This window comes from Aulonocara stuartgranti, assembly GCF_965226115.1.
Source record: "Aulonocara stuartgranti genome assembly, chromosome: 23".
In the NCBI taxonomy this organism is placed as follows: Eukaryota; Metazoa; Chordata; class Actinopteri; order Cichliformes; family Cichlidae; genus Aulonocara; species Aulonocara stuartgranti.
This window is the reverse complement of record NC_138958.1, coordinates 26,505,057-26,521,515: the sequence shown is the minus strand read 5'-3', so window position 1 is coordinate 26,521,515 and position 16,459 is coordinate 26,505,057. Positions and strand designations below refer to the sequence as shown.

Here is a 16,459-nt window from a genome sequence, read left to right as displayed (position 1 = left end):
AGGAAGGTATAAAGTTTTGGACTTTTAACTGTATTTTTTAAAATAAATTTTACAGCTTTTCCTGCTAATAAATACCTCTTCCACAGCCATTCATACTAGACCAAATTAGATAAAGTATTAAACAACAAATGTTCCTGTCTACAATAAAAATTTCAGTAAAAAAAATATCAGTCAACAAAAATATATTTTATAATTACAGGTAGGGATGGGTATCGTTTAGGTTTTATCCGATACCGGTGCCAAACCGGTACTTTTGAAACAGTGCCGGTGCTCAAACCGGTGCTTAAAGAATGGAGAACACAAAATTGGTCCAAAAACCTCTCATGTTCAGCTGTTTTTTTGTAAAAAGATAACAATGTTAGCCTTTTCTGCAGCTAGAGGGCATATATGGTATCACTCTTGGCTGGAAGCAGTGCTTAAACAATGGAAAAAACACAAACTTTGTCCAAAAACCTCTCATGTTTAACCGTTTTCCACTTTTTCTTTGGTCATTTTAGCCTTTTTGGCCAGGGTGAAGGCCGCATGTAACTACGACGGTGTTTGCTAGTTCACCTTACATGCATTAATTTAATAACGTGGTGAGTAGGGCTGGGCGATATGACCCAAAATTCATATCTCGATATTTTTTACCTGGACGGCGATATAAGATATATATCTCGATATTTTTTTTAAAAGCCATAAAGTAAGAACAAAAAGAGAGTTCTTAGTCAAAGCTGTGTCCCAGATGTCACACAGGCACTTTTATTAACATAGAGCATAGATGTACATAAGATTTACTCAAAAATAAATTATGAGCATTTATTAAATAATAATGCTCCATAAATAAAAGAAAACAATGTTGTTTTTGTGCATAACAAAAAGCTCACAATTGTGCAGTCAAAATGTAAACTAAAAGACGCTGAGCATAGTAACAAAGACAGATTTCACAGCTGCTCTGTTCCCAACTTCTACTGTGTGACTGACAGCATTGAGTTTGAAATCCTCTTGTAACCACGTCTCTTAACAGGTGCCATTTATAGTCCTTATACACAGTAGGGTAATATTACGTTGAAGCACAGTACGTATCACTCCGCAAAGGCTCCTCGGTAGCCGTAATGCTCTGACAATCCATCAAGCGGTGCAGCACCATAGCTTACCAAAGTTGTACTAAAACATTTTTGACAGATTGCTGAGCGCTGTGTTCCACATAAAATCGGTTCGCGGCCATCAAGCACAAACAGAATTCATACATAAGGCGCGCTGTCAACTTTTGAGAAAATGCAAGGATTTTAGGCTGTGCAGCGCCTCTGGGCTGCATGGCGTTAGCGTGGTTAGCTCGTTAGCGTGGTTAGCTAGCTAACACGTTTACGGCGTCCAGCCCCACGCACGGCGATGTGCAGTAACTCGTTAACGGAGATTTGCCGTGTCCATCTTGTCGCTTCCCGCAGGTGAAGCGATGGGGGAGGAGGGGCGAGGCCGAGTAACGTTGCGTAAAGACAAAAGTGGACGAAAGAGAGGCAAACTTGCGACTCCACAAGTATCCGATTGTTCAGTCTGACGTCACTAGCCGTGTCTGGGTCTAAACTCCGCTGCAGGTCCATATATCAAACGATCACTATGGCATTACTGAGAGTTGAAAAACTGTCTAAAGTCTTCATCTTTAATAAAATGATCAGCGTTCTGCTCTACCAGGTGTAACAATTGAGTTTAACATCCAGGCATCCATGAAAACGGAATTTATGACATTTAACGGAGTTAGAAGTTAGCAGGAAGTTAGCTCGCTAGCTTCTATCTAAATACAATATAGCATGTCCTGACTGCGGGGTTTTGGAAACAAATTAAAACGTACAGCTCTGCTATCACTTCCAACATAAATGAAGACAGAAAACTAAACAGCAGTGACGTTTGTAGGGCTACTGAAGTTTGGCTAGCTGGTATATAATGATAATGACCGCTAGCGACACAGCTATGTTAGCATAATATAAACAAGCTAACTTTTTTTCCACTCGATAAAAGTTAACGTGAGTGTTCTCGGTGGTCAGGAACAAATGTAATCGCATGGCAGGATGCTGTAACAGGACCAAACTTCAGCCAGGAGAACAACTGAGAGAATACGAGGTTAGTCATTCATATACTGCTGCATGGGCTGGGCGGTATACATCCTAAGGTTTTAAAAACTGAGCTTAAATAAATGATTAGCGGTAATAAAAGCTGAGGGAGGTCAACAGGGATCACTGACTGTTTTAGGAGCTTTTTGAGATCAAATCGAAGAAAATACATAACATTAAACATGTTAACAACACAAAAGCCATATTAAACGCAGACTACTTTAGACCCGGAAGTAGGATTCGTCGCGTCATCATTGAACAACCGGATAATTATAACGTAACATAGACTATATCGATATAAAGGATATTGTCACACCTTATATCTCGTATAAAAATATATCGATATTTTTTAAAAACTCGATATATCGCCCAGCCCTAGTGGTGAGCCTACTCAATGTAAATTACACACGAACAACATTAAGCTACTCACGCAGAGAAGAACGGCTGCTGCTGCCATCATCATCCGTCATCATTTCTGCTACACTGGCAGGGCTAGGGGCCAGGACTCTCCTCTTCGGGTTTTTGGGGGATGTTGCTAACTCCGGGTCCGATAACAGGCACCACACCCGCAGTAGATGTGCTCGGTGTGAGGTCTCGCAGCAAGCTATCAAATACGGCGCATTTCTCGGCTTTTAAAAAAAACGCTATGCGTCGCCAGGTGTTTCATCAGATTTGAGGTGTTACCTCCTTTGACAGTATCACAGTATCAGCTTAAAGCACTTGTTGCAGGCTGCTGAGTTTGCATCTTTTGCTGTGAAGTACAGCCAGACTTTTGACCGCTTCGCCCTGGGCGTTTTTAATCTGTAGCTCTGCTCTAAAAGAACGTACGTACTCTCCTCGGAAACGTAAAATGATTGGCTAGAATCTAAAGTGTATCACAGCTCAGGAAAAATAAAGCACCGAAATGTGCTTTTCGGTCTGGTTACTACCGTTTATGTCAGAACCGATACCGGTACCCATCCCTAATTACAGGACAGTCTAACTAAACTTTCTGTAATTTTACACAATTATGATGTAAAAACACCGACACGTGCAGTTGAAATTGCACTTCTTAGGAGGTTACTAGGGAATTATGAAAGCCCGAGGATGATTTCCTTATTTCTGTAACAAAAGCAGAGGGTAACTAAAATCAGTAAAATAAGATGACAGGGAATTATTGTCAATATAAAAATCGTATGAAATTAAGATAAATTGAAAATTAATACATAGTTCGGTAAAAGTGAATGAATCTTTTAACTATTAATTTGTAAACTCAGTAGTCGTCATTGCTCAGGGATGTTTTTGTTATGGACACAGTAACAATCAAAGATCTGAGAGACACTTTTGTAAATCCAGTTGTAAGAAATGGTCAATTTGTTGATCTCCAAGGGATTGTTCCCAAGTATTTGGAAAACACCCTTGCACACAGGCAATCCTTAAGTTACACTTACATACCAATTGGGATTCTACGGAGCCCCCCAGGGGACATGGGAGAAAAAAAAATTACAGAGGAAAAAAAAAATTAAGACGGACTTTTGCGAGATCTCGCAAAAGTATTGCGAGCGCTCGCAATAAGTATTGCGAGATCTCGCAAAAGTCTGTACCATAGACCTCCAAATCAGCACTGAAACCTTAGAAACAACCACAGCGATGGAGGACACACACCCATTTGAGCGATTCATAGATTTTTACTTTGAGCTTGGACTAAACTATAAAGACATTAAAACTGTGCTTTGCATTAGACACAGTTTTCATATAAGCGAAAGACATCTGAAGAGAGTTCTTAGCGCAAGGGGACACACTCGCCACAAAGCGTACTCTGACCTGGCCGTCTTGGTTGAATTTATAGACAACCAATTGCAGTACTCTGGGCAGCTTCACGGATACCGATGGATGTACGCTAAATGCAGGGAACATGGACTACGCGTGAGGAAAGAGGATGTGCGCTTGGTTTTGAAGGAGCTGGATCCCCGAGGCGTCGCACTGAGGCAAGCAAGACGTTTCAGGCGGAGGAACTATTTTTCAAAAGGGCCGAATTTCATCTGGCACATGGACTCCTACGACAAACTGAAGCCATATGGCATCTGTATCAATGGTAGTATTGACGGTTTCTCGAGAAAAATAATCTGGCTTAATGCATACACAACAAATAGTAATCCGAAAGTGATCGGGGGGTATTACATAGAAGCGGTGCAGCGTTTAAAGGGCTGCCCTAGAGTTGTGAGGGGCGATCTTGGAACTGAAAATGGCCATGTTAGAGGCTTTCAGCGTTTCCTTGTGCCCGTGGCTCCTAACGACACCCCTGAGAGTTACTTGGAGGGAGCAAGTACCGCCAATCAAAGGATTGAATACTGGTGGCGTTTTCTTCGCAGCCTGTGTCTGGAGTTCTGGTTATCCTTATTTGCAGACATCAGAGACAACGGGTACTTTGATGGTGGGTTTCTGGACAAAAACCTCCTTCAGTTTTGTTGCATGGGACTCATCCAGGTGAGTTAATAAAATCAAATCAAATCAAATCAAATCACTTTTTATTGTCACATCACATGTGCAGGCACACTGGCACAGCACATGCGAGTGAAATTCTTGTGTGCGAGCCCCACAAGCAACAGAGATGTGCAAACACAACAACACAAACGAGCAAAATACAAGAATGGCCAACCTGAAACTAATAAATATATGTACAATATATAATAGTGTATGCATTTCTGGATGTGTATACTAAATATTTTCCTACGTGTGTGTGTGTGTGTGTGTGTGTGTGTGTGTATACACATTTTTACAAATTAAATAGTAAAAAAAAAAATAAATAAATAATAATAATAATAATAATAATAAAATATATAAAATATACAGAGTTGAATATGTGCAAAACAAGTGGCATTTATATACAGTGTGGAGTGCATAACGTTGAAGTTCCAGTAGTGAAGCTGAGGTGTCTATGACGTGTTCAGCAGTCTGATGGCCTGATGGAAGAAGCTGTCTCTCAGTCTGCTGGTACGGGACCGGATGCTGCAGAACCTCCTTCCTGATGGAAGCAGTCTGAACAGTTTATGGCTGGGGTGACTGGAGTCCTTGATGAAAATGTTTTGTTGCGTGCCTGGATGCATGCGTGTGTGAGTGAGAGATAAAGGAAACTGAGGAAGTGAAACGTCTCCTGTACTCGTTTGTGGTGTTCCCATTATCACAAATGTGGAAGCCAACTGCTCAGCCTCTGTGTGGTGGTGGTGGTGGAGGACCCCCATCTTTTTTTTCGGGCCTCCGCTTTTTTTCTAGTGGCCATAACGGGTCACATTTGAGCATACAGAGTAAGCAAATATGTACTTGTAATGTGCTCAGATAATTTTAATAAGTGCTTACAGAAAGACAATTAATGTAGCCTCTAACTGCAATTGATTTACATAGGACAAACAGACCAAGCACTATGGCTCATAATACAATTACACCTTACCTGTTTGGACTATATTTTTATATTTCATTTTTACTTGCTGCCAGGAACGTTTGGGACCTGTTGGGTTGCACCTGCGCTCACATCATGTCACAAAATAAAATGTATAAAATAAAAAATAAAATATAATAAATAACGTGTTAAATGGGTGGAAATCCCAAGATCAATGTTTACATTAACACTCACGCATTGACTCTGTCGGCTATTTTTTGCCATGCATGCTCCCTTTCTTTTGCAGCTGAGGCTGTGTTACTTTTTTCCTGCAAAATTTGCATGTTATCGGCATATGCTGCCATCAGAATTTCGGCCTCAAGCGCTGTAAAATACATTGACCGCGCCTTCTTTCCCTCCGTCTCCATGGTGACTCGCTTAATCTGTGCTCCACTAATAAGGGCTTTATGTATCCTCGTGCGCGTGCTTAACTTGGGGTTAAAGCAACTCCGCGTTGATTGAACTAATTGTTATCAGCCTTTCTGAAACCGAATATTCCGAGTTGGACAGTTCGGGGTTACTCAACCCTGAGTATCGTTTTTCACTTCCTGAAATAGGGCCCTGTACCAGGTTTAGGGAATGGAGAGACTTGCAGGAAGAAAGAGACAAGACAGGGAGAAGCGGGTGAGAGGAGCAGGGAGTAAATGAAATCAAAAATTGTGTAAATACTATAATTTAGGTTTAAGCAATCGGCCGCCTTAAGGAAGAGCTCAACAACCAAGACTACAGTAACATCTATGTTGTTTATGTTGACATGGCATATGAAATTTTCTTATCTATAATATTAACTATTTACAATTTGGAATTATTTCGATTGGGATATCAAAATAACTTACAAATACAAAATACAATGATCAGTGACATAAAACAAATTGATTATTATGAGGTGAGTAGATGAGCCAAGCAGGTAGTAATAAGACTAATAGTACTAATGTAAGATATCACAGCATAACAGTAACCGTAGTTAGTGTGTGAAACACTTGTACAGATGACATTAGGTAAAGTACATGATTACAAAAATGCACATGATTGTTTAAAAATAATAAATTGCATAAATCTAATAAACCTTCCTCTCAGTGAGTGAGTTGTCTCATCGTGATTTGCGTATATGTATATACGTACATGCGATCGCATTTCTTAAATTTCTGTATTCTTTTTAACAGGATGAGCTGGATGACACTGCACAGGTTTGGAATACACACTCCATCAGGCCATCAGCAAACATCAATATCCCCAGTGGTCGACCTAATGTAATGTATACATTACCTGAGCTCTACGGGACAAGAGACTTCCTTTGCCCCACTGAAGAAGAACATGTTGAAATGTGTAAAACTGAGTGTGTTTTTCGACTGACCAAACCATGTGACCCCGATGTATATGAACTGTGCAATATCATCATGACTGAGTCCCATCTGACTCCACCAACAGACTCATATCAGGCTGTGAACTTGTACATGCATTTAAGAGAGAACATCATGGCATTAGTGTAAATTGCATACACTGCAGCAGAGAACATTACTCAAAATTGACCTGTGATATGTGCGAAAGCTAACTTCTGGATGTTAAACAGACTGTAAACTGTAAGCTTTCTAGTACACAGTCATTTATGAGAATATCTTATATAGAAATATTTATTGTTGTGTTCCAGGAGGGTCAGTGAACTAAAGTATAAAGGGGAGTCTCTGCCTGTTAATGATATTCTGAGTGTTCTTTAGCACAAAAACACTGTAATGTTCTGTCAAATGTTATCAAGTTCCATGTCTATGTGTATTACTTTGAATTACTTTAACTGTGTATTTGGCTTGATACATGGATCAAAACATAAGACACATCTTAATTTAATGTGTTAGGAGTTTTAATGTACAGTGTTTAATCAGATAATGGTGGTTTATGTTGAGTATTTTGTAATAATTTTTAAATGGTGAGTTGGTTTTTATTTACACCATCTGTATTTGTTAATGATGGGAATGTTTAGTTGTTGATATTGGCTAGAATACTGTTTAAAATCGAAGAGATATGATATTATGCCTTGCTGCTTTATATATATTATAACGCCAACTGTCACATTGGCAGGCTACATGAAATGGTACTAAGGGGCATCATGATCTGAGAGGGGGCACCTTGGCATTTTTCTGAACTCCAGTTTCTCTGGCTAAAAATATAGTTATTTCATGTCATTTTTGCTTCTTTTTTTTTTTAAACTATTTATTCTGATTCCAGAAGAGCTTTAGTTTTTTAATGTTGGTTAAACAAAACTGAAAAAATAAAGAACTAAATAGAGACCTTTTGAACTCTTAGAATTTCTAATAGATATAAACATTCTTTTTTTGTCACTGAATTTATCTGAAGCTTATTTTATCAGCTGAATAACAAATTCTTTGCACCCACCTGTTCTGTTGATGAACAGCAATTTCATTCGAATGCTATTTTTGCAAAACTCACCACTTCTGAAAGGATGATATGTGTTGTTGAACTACCGGACAAATAAACTGAAATCTAATCAATTTCTAATTATTTTTGGACTATGTAGTACAGACAACTAAAAAATTGCAAATGACAAAAGCATATCGACAACATCTGTGTATTGACTGCCTGTGTTCCCAGGCACTTTAATTTCAGAGAAGGGTAGACAGAAGTGCATAATCTGTCAAAAATGTAGCAATACTTTATAATTAACCATATATACTATTTAATCTAATTAGAAATCCTGGCCTACAATCTTGTTTATCCTAGAAACTGTTAAATCTGATTATCATTGCTTGTTAATTTGTAATTATATAAGACAGTATAAAGAATTGTGAATCATCTGTATGTCACATTATGGCAAAGTCCTTTCAAAAAAAAAAAAAAAAAAAACTTGTGATGGCAATATGATTTTTAACAAAACAACTAGTAAACATTTTGGAAGCTAATCAAGGGAAAATAGGACTTATTGTTACAAGATGATGTTTAAAGGCCACATCAGCTTTAAGAATTTGTAAACAGGGTCTTATCATTAACTTTCAATAACTTCTTTCGCAACCATAGTGACATTCTTTACTAATATTAATGGACTTTTCACCCTAAAATCAAATTTACAAATTTTTCTGTTCGCTAGCTGTAGTATTCCTTAATCCACATTGTTTTAGTGTGAGTTGCCCAATTTTAGAGATATTGACTGTACAAGCCTACCCCTCTCGTTTCACATGGTACTTAATGCTTAGTAGCAAAGTCCTTATGTAGACCTTATGTAGCTTCATGTTGTTTTTCAACAAGGAAGAGATCTCTACAGCTAATATCTCCCAAAACTAGGCAACTCACGACAAAACATTCTAGATGGATAAACAGCAAGCCAATGTGTGTCACTGCGGGGTATGCAGGTGTGTTGAGAGAACGTACCCAAAAGCAGACAAGGAGAGAGAGAGGACAATCAACTTAAAACAAAAGCGAGCCTTTATTCTGGCTGATGGCTGGAGTAAAAGAAAATAATGACAATGTGTACAGCAAATTTTGATGTGATCTGTCCCTCTAACGCTAAACACAAACCTTGTTTTCAACAGAAGTTAAAGATGTGGTCATTTTCAAAGAATTTTAAACAATAAAGAGTCCTTGTGAAATCTGACCTAACATACAACTAAACCATCAGAAAATTAAATTTGTGACTGCTTGTTATACGGCTGAATATATCAAATGCTTCAATGACAAAATGAAACAAGACAGAATTTATGAACTCAAGGATAATCATACAAATAAAAATTACAGCTCTAACCATTAGTACACTCATCAAGTTCAAATGATGTCCATTTCAAAGTAATTGCTGGAAAGGACATTGTCGAACTCAGGATAAGAACTGTAAGTGCATGGCACTTCAAGGGTAGCTCCACAGGTGTGAGCAACAGGCCTTCTGTTGAGCCCAGTTTCAGCATTAAAACACACCAAAATTTTGTCAACACATATCACAGAAGATCCTGTGCAGAAGTGCAGGATTTTTTCAGCTTTGGTTTCATCAGCGTTTTTAACATAACGCTGAAGATGGTTAAACGTTGTTTGTTCTCCGTGAGACAGCATGATTTTTGTTGCTTCAAATAGCTGCACTAGTCTTTTGCCTGTGGCCTTCTTTGTCTCATACAGAGATAACACACTTTCCTTGTCTGCCAGTTTCAGCTGCAGATGTGCCATGGGTGTGGAGAAGCAATCCATTATATACTTTGGCTCTTGGAGAATGGCCTTATGAGCCATTGTTTCAATGGCAGGCTGCATGTTGTTCTTAGGTGGTAGGAAGTGGGAACCCATCCTTGTAAAAAGGTCAAGCAGGTCCTCTTCATCATTTTCATCCATTGTGCCTTGGAGAGCCTTCTCAACAGCTGATCTCTCAACAGGAGGCAGATAGTTGAGAAACGATGCAATCAGAATGTCTACATCAACTGAGTCCATTCCGTGGATGCAGGCTAAAATGAAAGCCCTTGACAGCCTCACTGGAAAGACACCATGGTCTAGTAAGCCTTTCACCCATATCTGCCCAACTGCTTGCCATTCAGCCTCACTAAAGTCTGGCCTCAGCCTTGGAACTCGTTCATTTTCACCTTCACACTGTTCCAAAAATTGCTCCCAAAATGCAGTGTAAACCTCCCTTGACACCCCAGCATCATCAACAGCATTTTCATTTACAAAGTTCATCTTTAAAGTCACATTCAGAATGCGACTGTCCATAAATACAGCCAAAAGATCATCAACAACTTTTATCCTGCGAATTGATACATGTAGGGGGCTCTGTGGGTCTCCTGAATTTGATGGGGAAAGTTGGTTGCTTGAATCTAAACGCAAACCTTGTGCGATGAAATTCAGTCCATGGTCCTGAGTAAAAGACAAAACATGCACATTCCATAAGAAATGCAAATGAATTGTACAGATTACACAATATCAATGTTCTGAAAAAGTTTGAAATTTATTTGTCTAATTTTAGTGGGCTGTACATTCCCAAACCATGGTTGCACTGACAATTTATATATAACATTAACATTGTGGCCTGATGGATGTCCTTGTATGCCTCACAGAAAATTATACAAGTGTTCTTTACATGTATGAGAAGACTCACTTCTGTGCAAAATAGGTAGAGAACACAATAGTGACACCAAAACAATGTCTCACTGCTGTGTTATGTAAATAATTGGATTTCAAGACTAAATTTCCTGTTTAATCTTATGTTAATGTAAAACACTGGAATTGTCTCTCAACTGACAATATCCTTTTAATTCAAATAGACCCACAAACTGCCATATCCTCAGAAAATAGCATGACATTTTTGGCATCTCTACAGTATGTAAAGGTAGGTGTTTATGGTTGCCTGAATTGATCCATCTTACCTGTGCAATCTGGGGTGCTTCCTCTTGTATTGACTGCATATGGGGTGTGGTCAAGCCATTAGCTGAAGACAATGGTAGCAGGAAACCATCCATAGGTAATCCATTTGTGTCGGCATTCTGAGAAGGAAGTATTGCATTAATTGACAACAGACACCTTAACCCTTCAAGATTAGAAGACTCTTCTTCAATCTTCTACCTTGGCCTATTCTAAGTCATGAATGTTCTTAAAAAGTCTGCAAAATATGTCAATAGGTATTAAGAAATAGAACAAAAATACACCACTTTATTTTCAGCCTACATGTCTCACTTACTAAAAGACATATTACAGTGGAATCCCACAGGTTTTTATCAGATCTTGATGTACTTATTGCTACTTAAAATGTTGTATTACTGCTGCAAAAAAATCAAGTTTTAAACAAACAAGAGATGAATTCTGATTAATAGAAATCGAGCAATTCTTTCACAGTACTGTAAGTTATTTCTTTTAAGATCCAAAAGAATATTACAGAAAATAACACACATGCTTAAATTTTGTCCAAGCAGGAATGCATGATCAGCTTTTTTAAAATCAGAACTATGCAAGTTACTGAATTTGATTATTAATAAATTTCCATATTTTGTCACACTTGAACCATATCAACCACAACTGTCCATGGTCTTACCTGTCTGAGATCCTCACTGTTGACATAATTCAGGGTTATCACGACTGTGTCATCACCATCTGCTCTGACAAGATCCTCTTCAGGATTCCATACAACCGTATCCGCTTCGTCTATGTGTGGAAAACGACATTCCAAATCTTCTGGAAGTTTGGCCCAGGACTCTAGTTTGAAGGATTTGTTAGGAACTATACTGGTCAGATCAATAATTTCAGAGCAGTGGTCAGGGAAATCATGATCACTTGAGTCAGTCTGCTGCCGCTGTCCCACGACAGTGTTTTTAATGTCTGTTGGGGTTGAATGCATATGATGGGATTTTCCTGGACTTTGTGTTGTCACTGCCTCACAGAGTGATTTCAGTTTTTTTGGATTGGGTTCCATCTGGAAATTGTGAATCTGTGAACCAGAAAACAAACACAAGACACAAACGAAAATAATTCAATTATTTTTTCAGCAGCCAGTCATTTTGTACATGTTAATGAATACAAAGCTGTAAGTCTTTCACAGATGTATTAAATGTACCTTACCACACAAGTCAACAACAAATTCCTGGAATAATTTCATCCTTCAGAAGTGCAAATATTCGTAGATGTACATAAAGCACTTGAATAAGACAACTCTTTATTGCAGTTGCACAGTCAAACCTAGTACAATAGTACAACAAAATTAGAAAATGTCGCATGTTACCACCGAGCACTACTAAACACAACAAAATACAGTAACTTTAAAGTGATCATTATTTTTAATAATAACTTTCTTATTTTAACAAACCTGTTTGCCAGTGTCACTGTCAGATGAATCCCCATGTTCAAGTAGATCTGGGACAAAATCATCTGTCTCACTGTCAAATCCAAGTAATGTCACCGGTGAATCTTCTTCAGTTATGCTGACAGAAAAATCCTCTTCAGATGAGGACTGAACTGTTAACAGTGTTTCATCTTTCGTGCAAATGTAAAATCTCAGGAGCTTCAATTTGGTTTGTTCATAAAGTTTGCCAACAGTGTCATCTAAAGCAATCGGATTTTTTTTTTTAAATCACAGATATCAATGACAAAGTCTTCAACTCTCCCTTTTGGCGAGTACCCATCTGGAAAAAACAGGTCCTTTCCCATTTCCAAAATCTTAGCTACAGTTGTAGTTTTTTCCACAGTTGCATGTCTTGTTCCTCCACCATTTCTGGTTCTCACTTGACGGTATTCATTACTGCTTAAATGAAGCCATCCGATTTCTATTTTTCTGCAGGTCTTCTCTGCTGCAGTATTTCTCTGTCTTGCCATCCCTTCACTTTGCTTTTGGAACACACCTGATGAACCACACAGCACTCCTTTGGTTTTTGATCTTACTTTCCGTTAGGGCTGCTCAATTAATCGAATTTTAATCACGATTACGATCTGGGCTTTCAACGATCATTAAAAATGACTGAGCCGATTATTAGCCCCTCCCTCATTTATCCGCGACACCTTAAAGGCCGGTCCGTGAAAATATTGTCGGGCATAAACCGGTCCGTGGCGCAAAAAAGGTTGGAGACCGCTGATTAAGAGGACCCGAGGGAAGCTCGGAAAGCTAAGCAGAAGTTATTTAGAGAGTGACTGCCGTTGGTTGAAAAAGAGTTAAAAAAAAAAAAAAAAAAAAAAAACTTCAGTGGTGTTGCACACTATTTTATATTATTTTTTAAAAGTCATTGTTAACCCTTTAAAGCCGGTCAGAGCAGCACGCTCCGTTTTGCGTAACTATTTTTAAATCCCTGTAGAACCTGAACCGTGTAAGCTAGCGCAATAATTTGTTTTGCATATGAAACCGGAGGAGTTGTACTTACATCTTATGCCATCAGCTTGTCCTCGGTCACGGTTTCGTTCCACATATAGCTTTGCAAAAACTGCATAAAAAGCGCTTGCAGGAACAAAAACCTAATATTCCAGAAACACGCTTTGCCGATCCGACCAGCTGTTCGTAACACTTCCCACAGTGAAACAGACGTCAGCGCGAACTGTGCATGTCCGCCATTTCCTGGAGGAATAGAGACACAATGAGACAAAGTTACTTTTTTATGCTTAACGTGTACACGGGTGAGCTGCTGGAAACAACCCACAACCATGGACAGTGGCTTGGCATTTTTATAGGCACAAATCACAGAGACAGTGAGAACAGGATAAGAAAATAATAAACAGATAAAATAAACAACTCCATATATGGTGCTAGTCTTGTCAGCAGAGAGCTGGGAGAGATAAAACAATCTGAAACAATATGTCCCCGAAACAATATGTCTTTGCTGGGAAAGTCTAAAAAGACACTTCTAAACTAATCTAACCACAGACAAAGGGCATCTTTGTACATTTAAAAGAAGGTAAAGAAACATAGAATCATTTTTCCTGTAGCAATATACTACGTTACTAAAAAATATTTTGCTAGTAAGGTATAAGTAAGGTAAGTTCCACCAAGTATTTTGTGCCATGCTGTCCATGTTACCATGGTAATGGCACAGCCAGATAACAACATCCAAATTCATGGGCTGCAACCTCTTTTTTTTTTTTTTTAAACTGTATTTATCACATTGTCCAAATTCATGGGCTGCATCCTCCTGAGGACGCTTTTGTAGACCGATTATGTCACAGCGATGCACCGAAGGCTATCCAATTTCGTAGACTCCTTTTTTTTTTTATTTGCACAGAAATGTACAACAATTCTGGCAATCTCTACAAAGATTCTATTTTAAATTCGTAAACTCCTCCGAATGCAGCAGACAAATGCGTCCTCCTTTTCACCTATTTTTTTTTAATTATTGAACTTTATTAAGAAGCAGTATACAGAACATGTATACAACCAGAACAAAATTAACATATGCCAGGGGGTGTAATACAAAGAATTACATTCACTTTTCACCGAATTTGAAGGATGGGTCCGGTGTGTGCTTCGTGGCCCATATCCCAGAATTCAAAGTGCGGCCCAGCCAAACTCCAGTTTCCGGTAATGGCGGCCGTTAATAAGTTTTAAAATGACCGTTATTAATCTTTCTGGGTCACAAAAAATTTTTTTTAAACACATTTCAGGGAAGAACGTGGGTGTATAAACTTGAAATATCTTCTCGGTTTATCAAGATATCGCATATTTGCAAAAGTGCTTCGACGTTTTCCTTGATGTCTGTTACCCACCAGCTCGATAGGTAGCCGAGAGCTCAAGGGTCACTAAAGCCGCCAAGAACGGCACAACTCGCGGCATATTATTTTCAGATCACCGCGGACTTTAGCTACTCAGGCTAAACTTAATATATAAAACACTTAGACAACCTAAAAATGTTAATGTTTGGCTTTTTTCAGTGTTTCATTTGTTCGTGAGTAAAACGGTTTGGCTGAGATTAAAGTTATTAGATTAAATTCGATAAAATAAAACTTTAATCCCCCGGGTGGGTTCCACATTGGTTTTACAGCGCTTAATCAACGTCACACAGAAAACTGATTAAACAGAAGTGCGAGATGGTCGAGAATTTACTCCAGTGTCGTCTTATATTTTAGATAGAAAGGAGCAGACGGACGAGCTTATTACACTCCACCGAGACAGCGGTGACGCTAATCAGAAGGCTAGACCGTCCAATTTCCCCAGCCGTTCTGAGAACCCGGCCCACGTAGACCACGAAGCCCGAGTCCTCGGGAGGATGCAGCCCATGAATTTGGACACGATTTGAAATTTCAAAACATATGTGCACTTAACGAGTTATGTTTAATGAACCTGAACATATTTACAAGAATTAACATTAAAGGCCTGCATATACGACCTCGGTTTTTCAACAAGTTACTCGCCTTTTGAACCGCGGTGTTTAATGCTTTGTTGTTTATACGTACTTTGTCTTGTTGCATGTGCATGATGTCGTCGTGTGGGACCTCTCTTGACCGCAAGAAATGTTCTAAATCCTCCTCCATGTCCGCACCGTATGGAGCTCCGTACCGTAGCACCGCACCCTTCCACTGAAACGCTATCAAAAAGGAGCGGGATCTTTTGCGAGATCTCGCAATACTTATTGCAAGCGCTCGCAATACTTTTGCGAGATCTCGCAATACTTTTGCGAGCGCTCGCAAAAGTCCGTCTTAATTTTTTTTTTCTCCCTAATTTTTTTTTTTCCCTCCCTAATTTTTTTTTCTCCCATGTCCCCTGGGGGGCTCCGTAGGATTCTGCTAATTATCTAAGTAGCTGAAAAACTGATAGCTGATCAGTTTCACTTATTTAAACAGCGATTGTACTTTTTAACACCAAAAATGGAGTTTAGTCTTCAAGCCAATCATTCCATTCTTTGATCATTTTTACAGAAAAGGTAAAAGCATTTGAAACTGTTATGACACTGTATATTGTTCTCCAAAACAGATAATGGTAATTTTTCCTCTGTGTATTTCAGCAAACTGTATATGGTTCAGGAGCTCAAAAAATAACTTCAACCATATTTAAGTGCGTACCCACAGGTGTTCCTCAAGGTTCAATCCTAGGTCCTCTTGTTTTCTTTGTATATTAATGAGTTTCCATCTGCTTGCTCTGGAGCTAATATGTGTATGCAGATGATGTAATAGTGAAACTGCTGCTAAACAAGCGTTACGTCTGAATCATTCTCCTTTTCATTTAAATGCATCTAAGACAGCGTGCATCTTTTACCAAATCAAGTGGAAAAACCAAAATCAGGATGTTCTGAGTCAAATGTTTAGATATCAACTCTTAATTAAACTTTAAGTCCCAAATAAAAAAAAAAAGATTTGTAATATAGTTTAATATTGACAACTTAAATATATATGAAATACGTTCATACAGCTTAAGTTACATACATTTTGTCCTCCATATTATTTTAGTATTATTTTGTTCAGCTCAGTTCCTTTACTCTTCATATAATAGATGCATTAAAAACCCATATCATGAGTTTAGTGCATTTATCAAATACATGAATTTGCATCTTTAATTAAATCAATTATGAAACAATAT

At 38.5% G+C, this 16,459-nt stretch overlaps 2 protein-coding genes across 2 annotated transcripts; one reads left to right on the top strand and one right to left on the bottom strand.

Annotated features, from left to right (window-relative positions):
- The first annotated feature begins 178 nt into the window (after positions 1-178).
- Positions 179-7,988, top strand: LOC309700019 (uncharacterized protein). The gene is made up of 2 exons (XM_082523356.1): positions 179-4,553; positions 6,666-7,988. Exons 1-2 carry the CDS (start codon positions 3,717-3,719, stop codon positions 6,990-6,992), a joined length of 1,164 nt encoding a protein of 387 aa, XP_082379482.1. The 5' UTR covers positions 179-3,716; the 3' UTR covers positions 6,993-7,988.
- Positions 7,989-9,270: 1,282 nt separating this feature from the next.
- LOC309701254 (uncharacterized protein) lies at positions 9,271-15,474 on the bottom strand (the record flags this gene model as incomplete). Its single annotated transcript, XM_082525348.1, has 5 exons — positions 15,340-15,474; positions 12,275-13,510; positions 11,507-11,899; positions 10,845-10,961; positions 9,271-10,335 (listed from the first exon to the last, which is right to left on the bottom strand). The coding sequence occupies exons 3-5, from the start codon at positions 11,882-11,884 to the stop codon at positions 9,271-9,273; spliced, it is 1,560 nt and encodes a 519-aa protein (XP_082381474.1). The 5' UTR covers positions 11,885-11,899; positions 12,275-13,510; positions 15,340-15,474.
- Between the last annotated feature and the right edge of the window lie 985 nt (positions 15,475-16,459).

What these genes read in the sequence shown, in the direction of transcription:
- LOC309700019 (XM_082523356.1), top strand. Translation starts at nt 3,717, where the DNA reads ATGGAGGACACACACCCATTTGAGCGATTCATAGATTTTTACTTTGAG. An exon ending in GTTGCATGGGACTCATCCAG is followed by an intron (nt 4,554 to 6,665) that starts GTGAGTTAATAA and finishes TCTTTTTAACAG; the next exon opens with GATGAGCTGGATGACACTGC.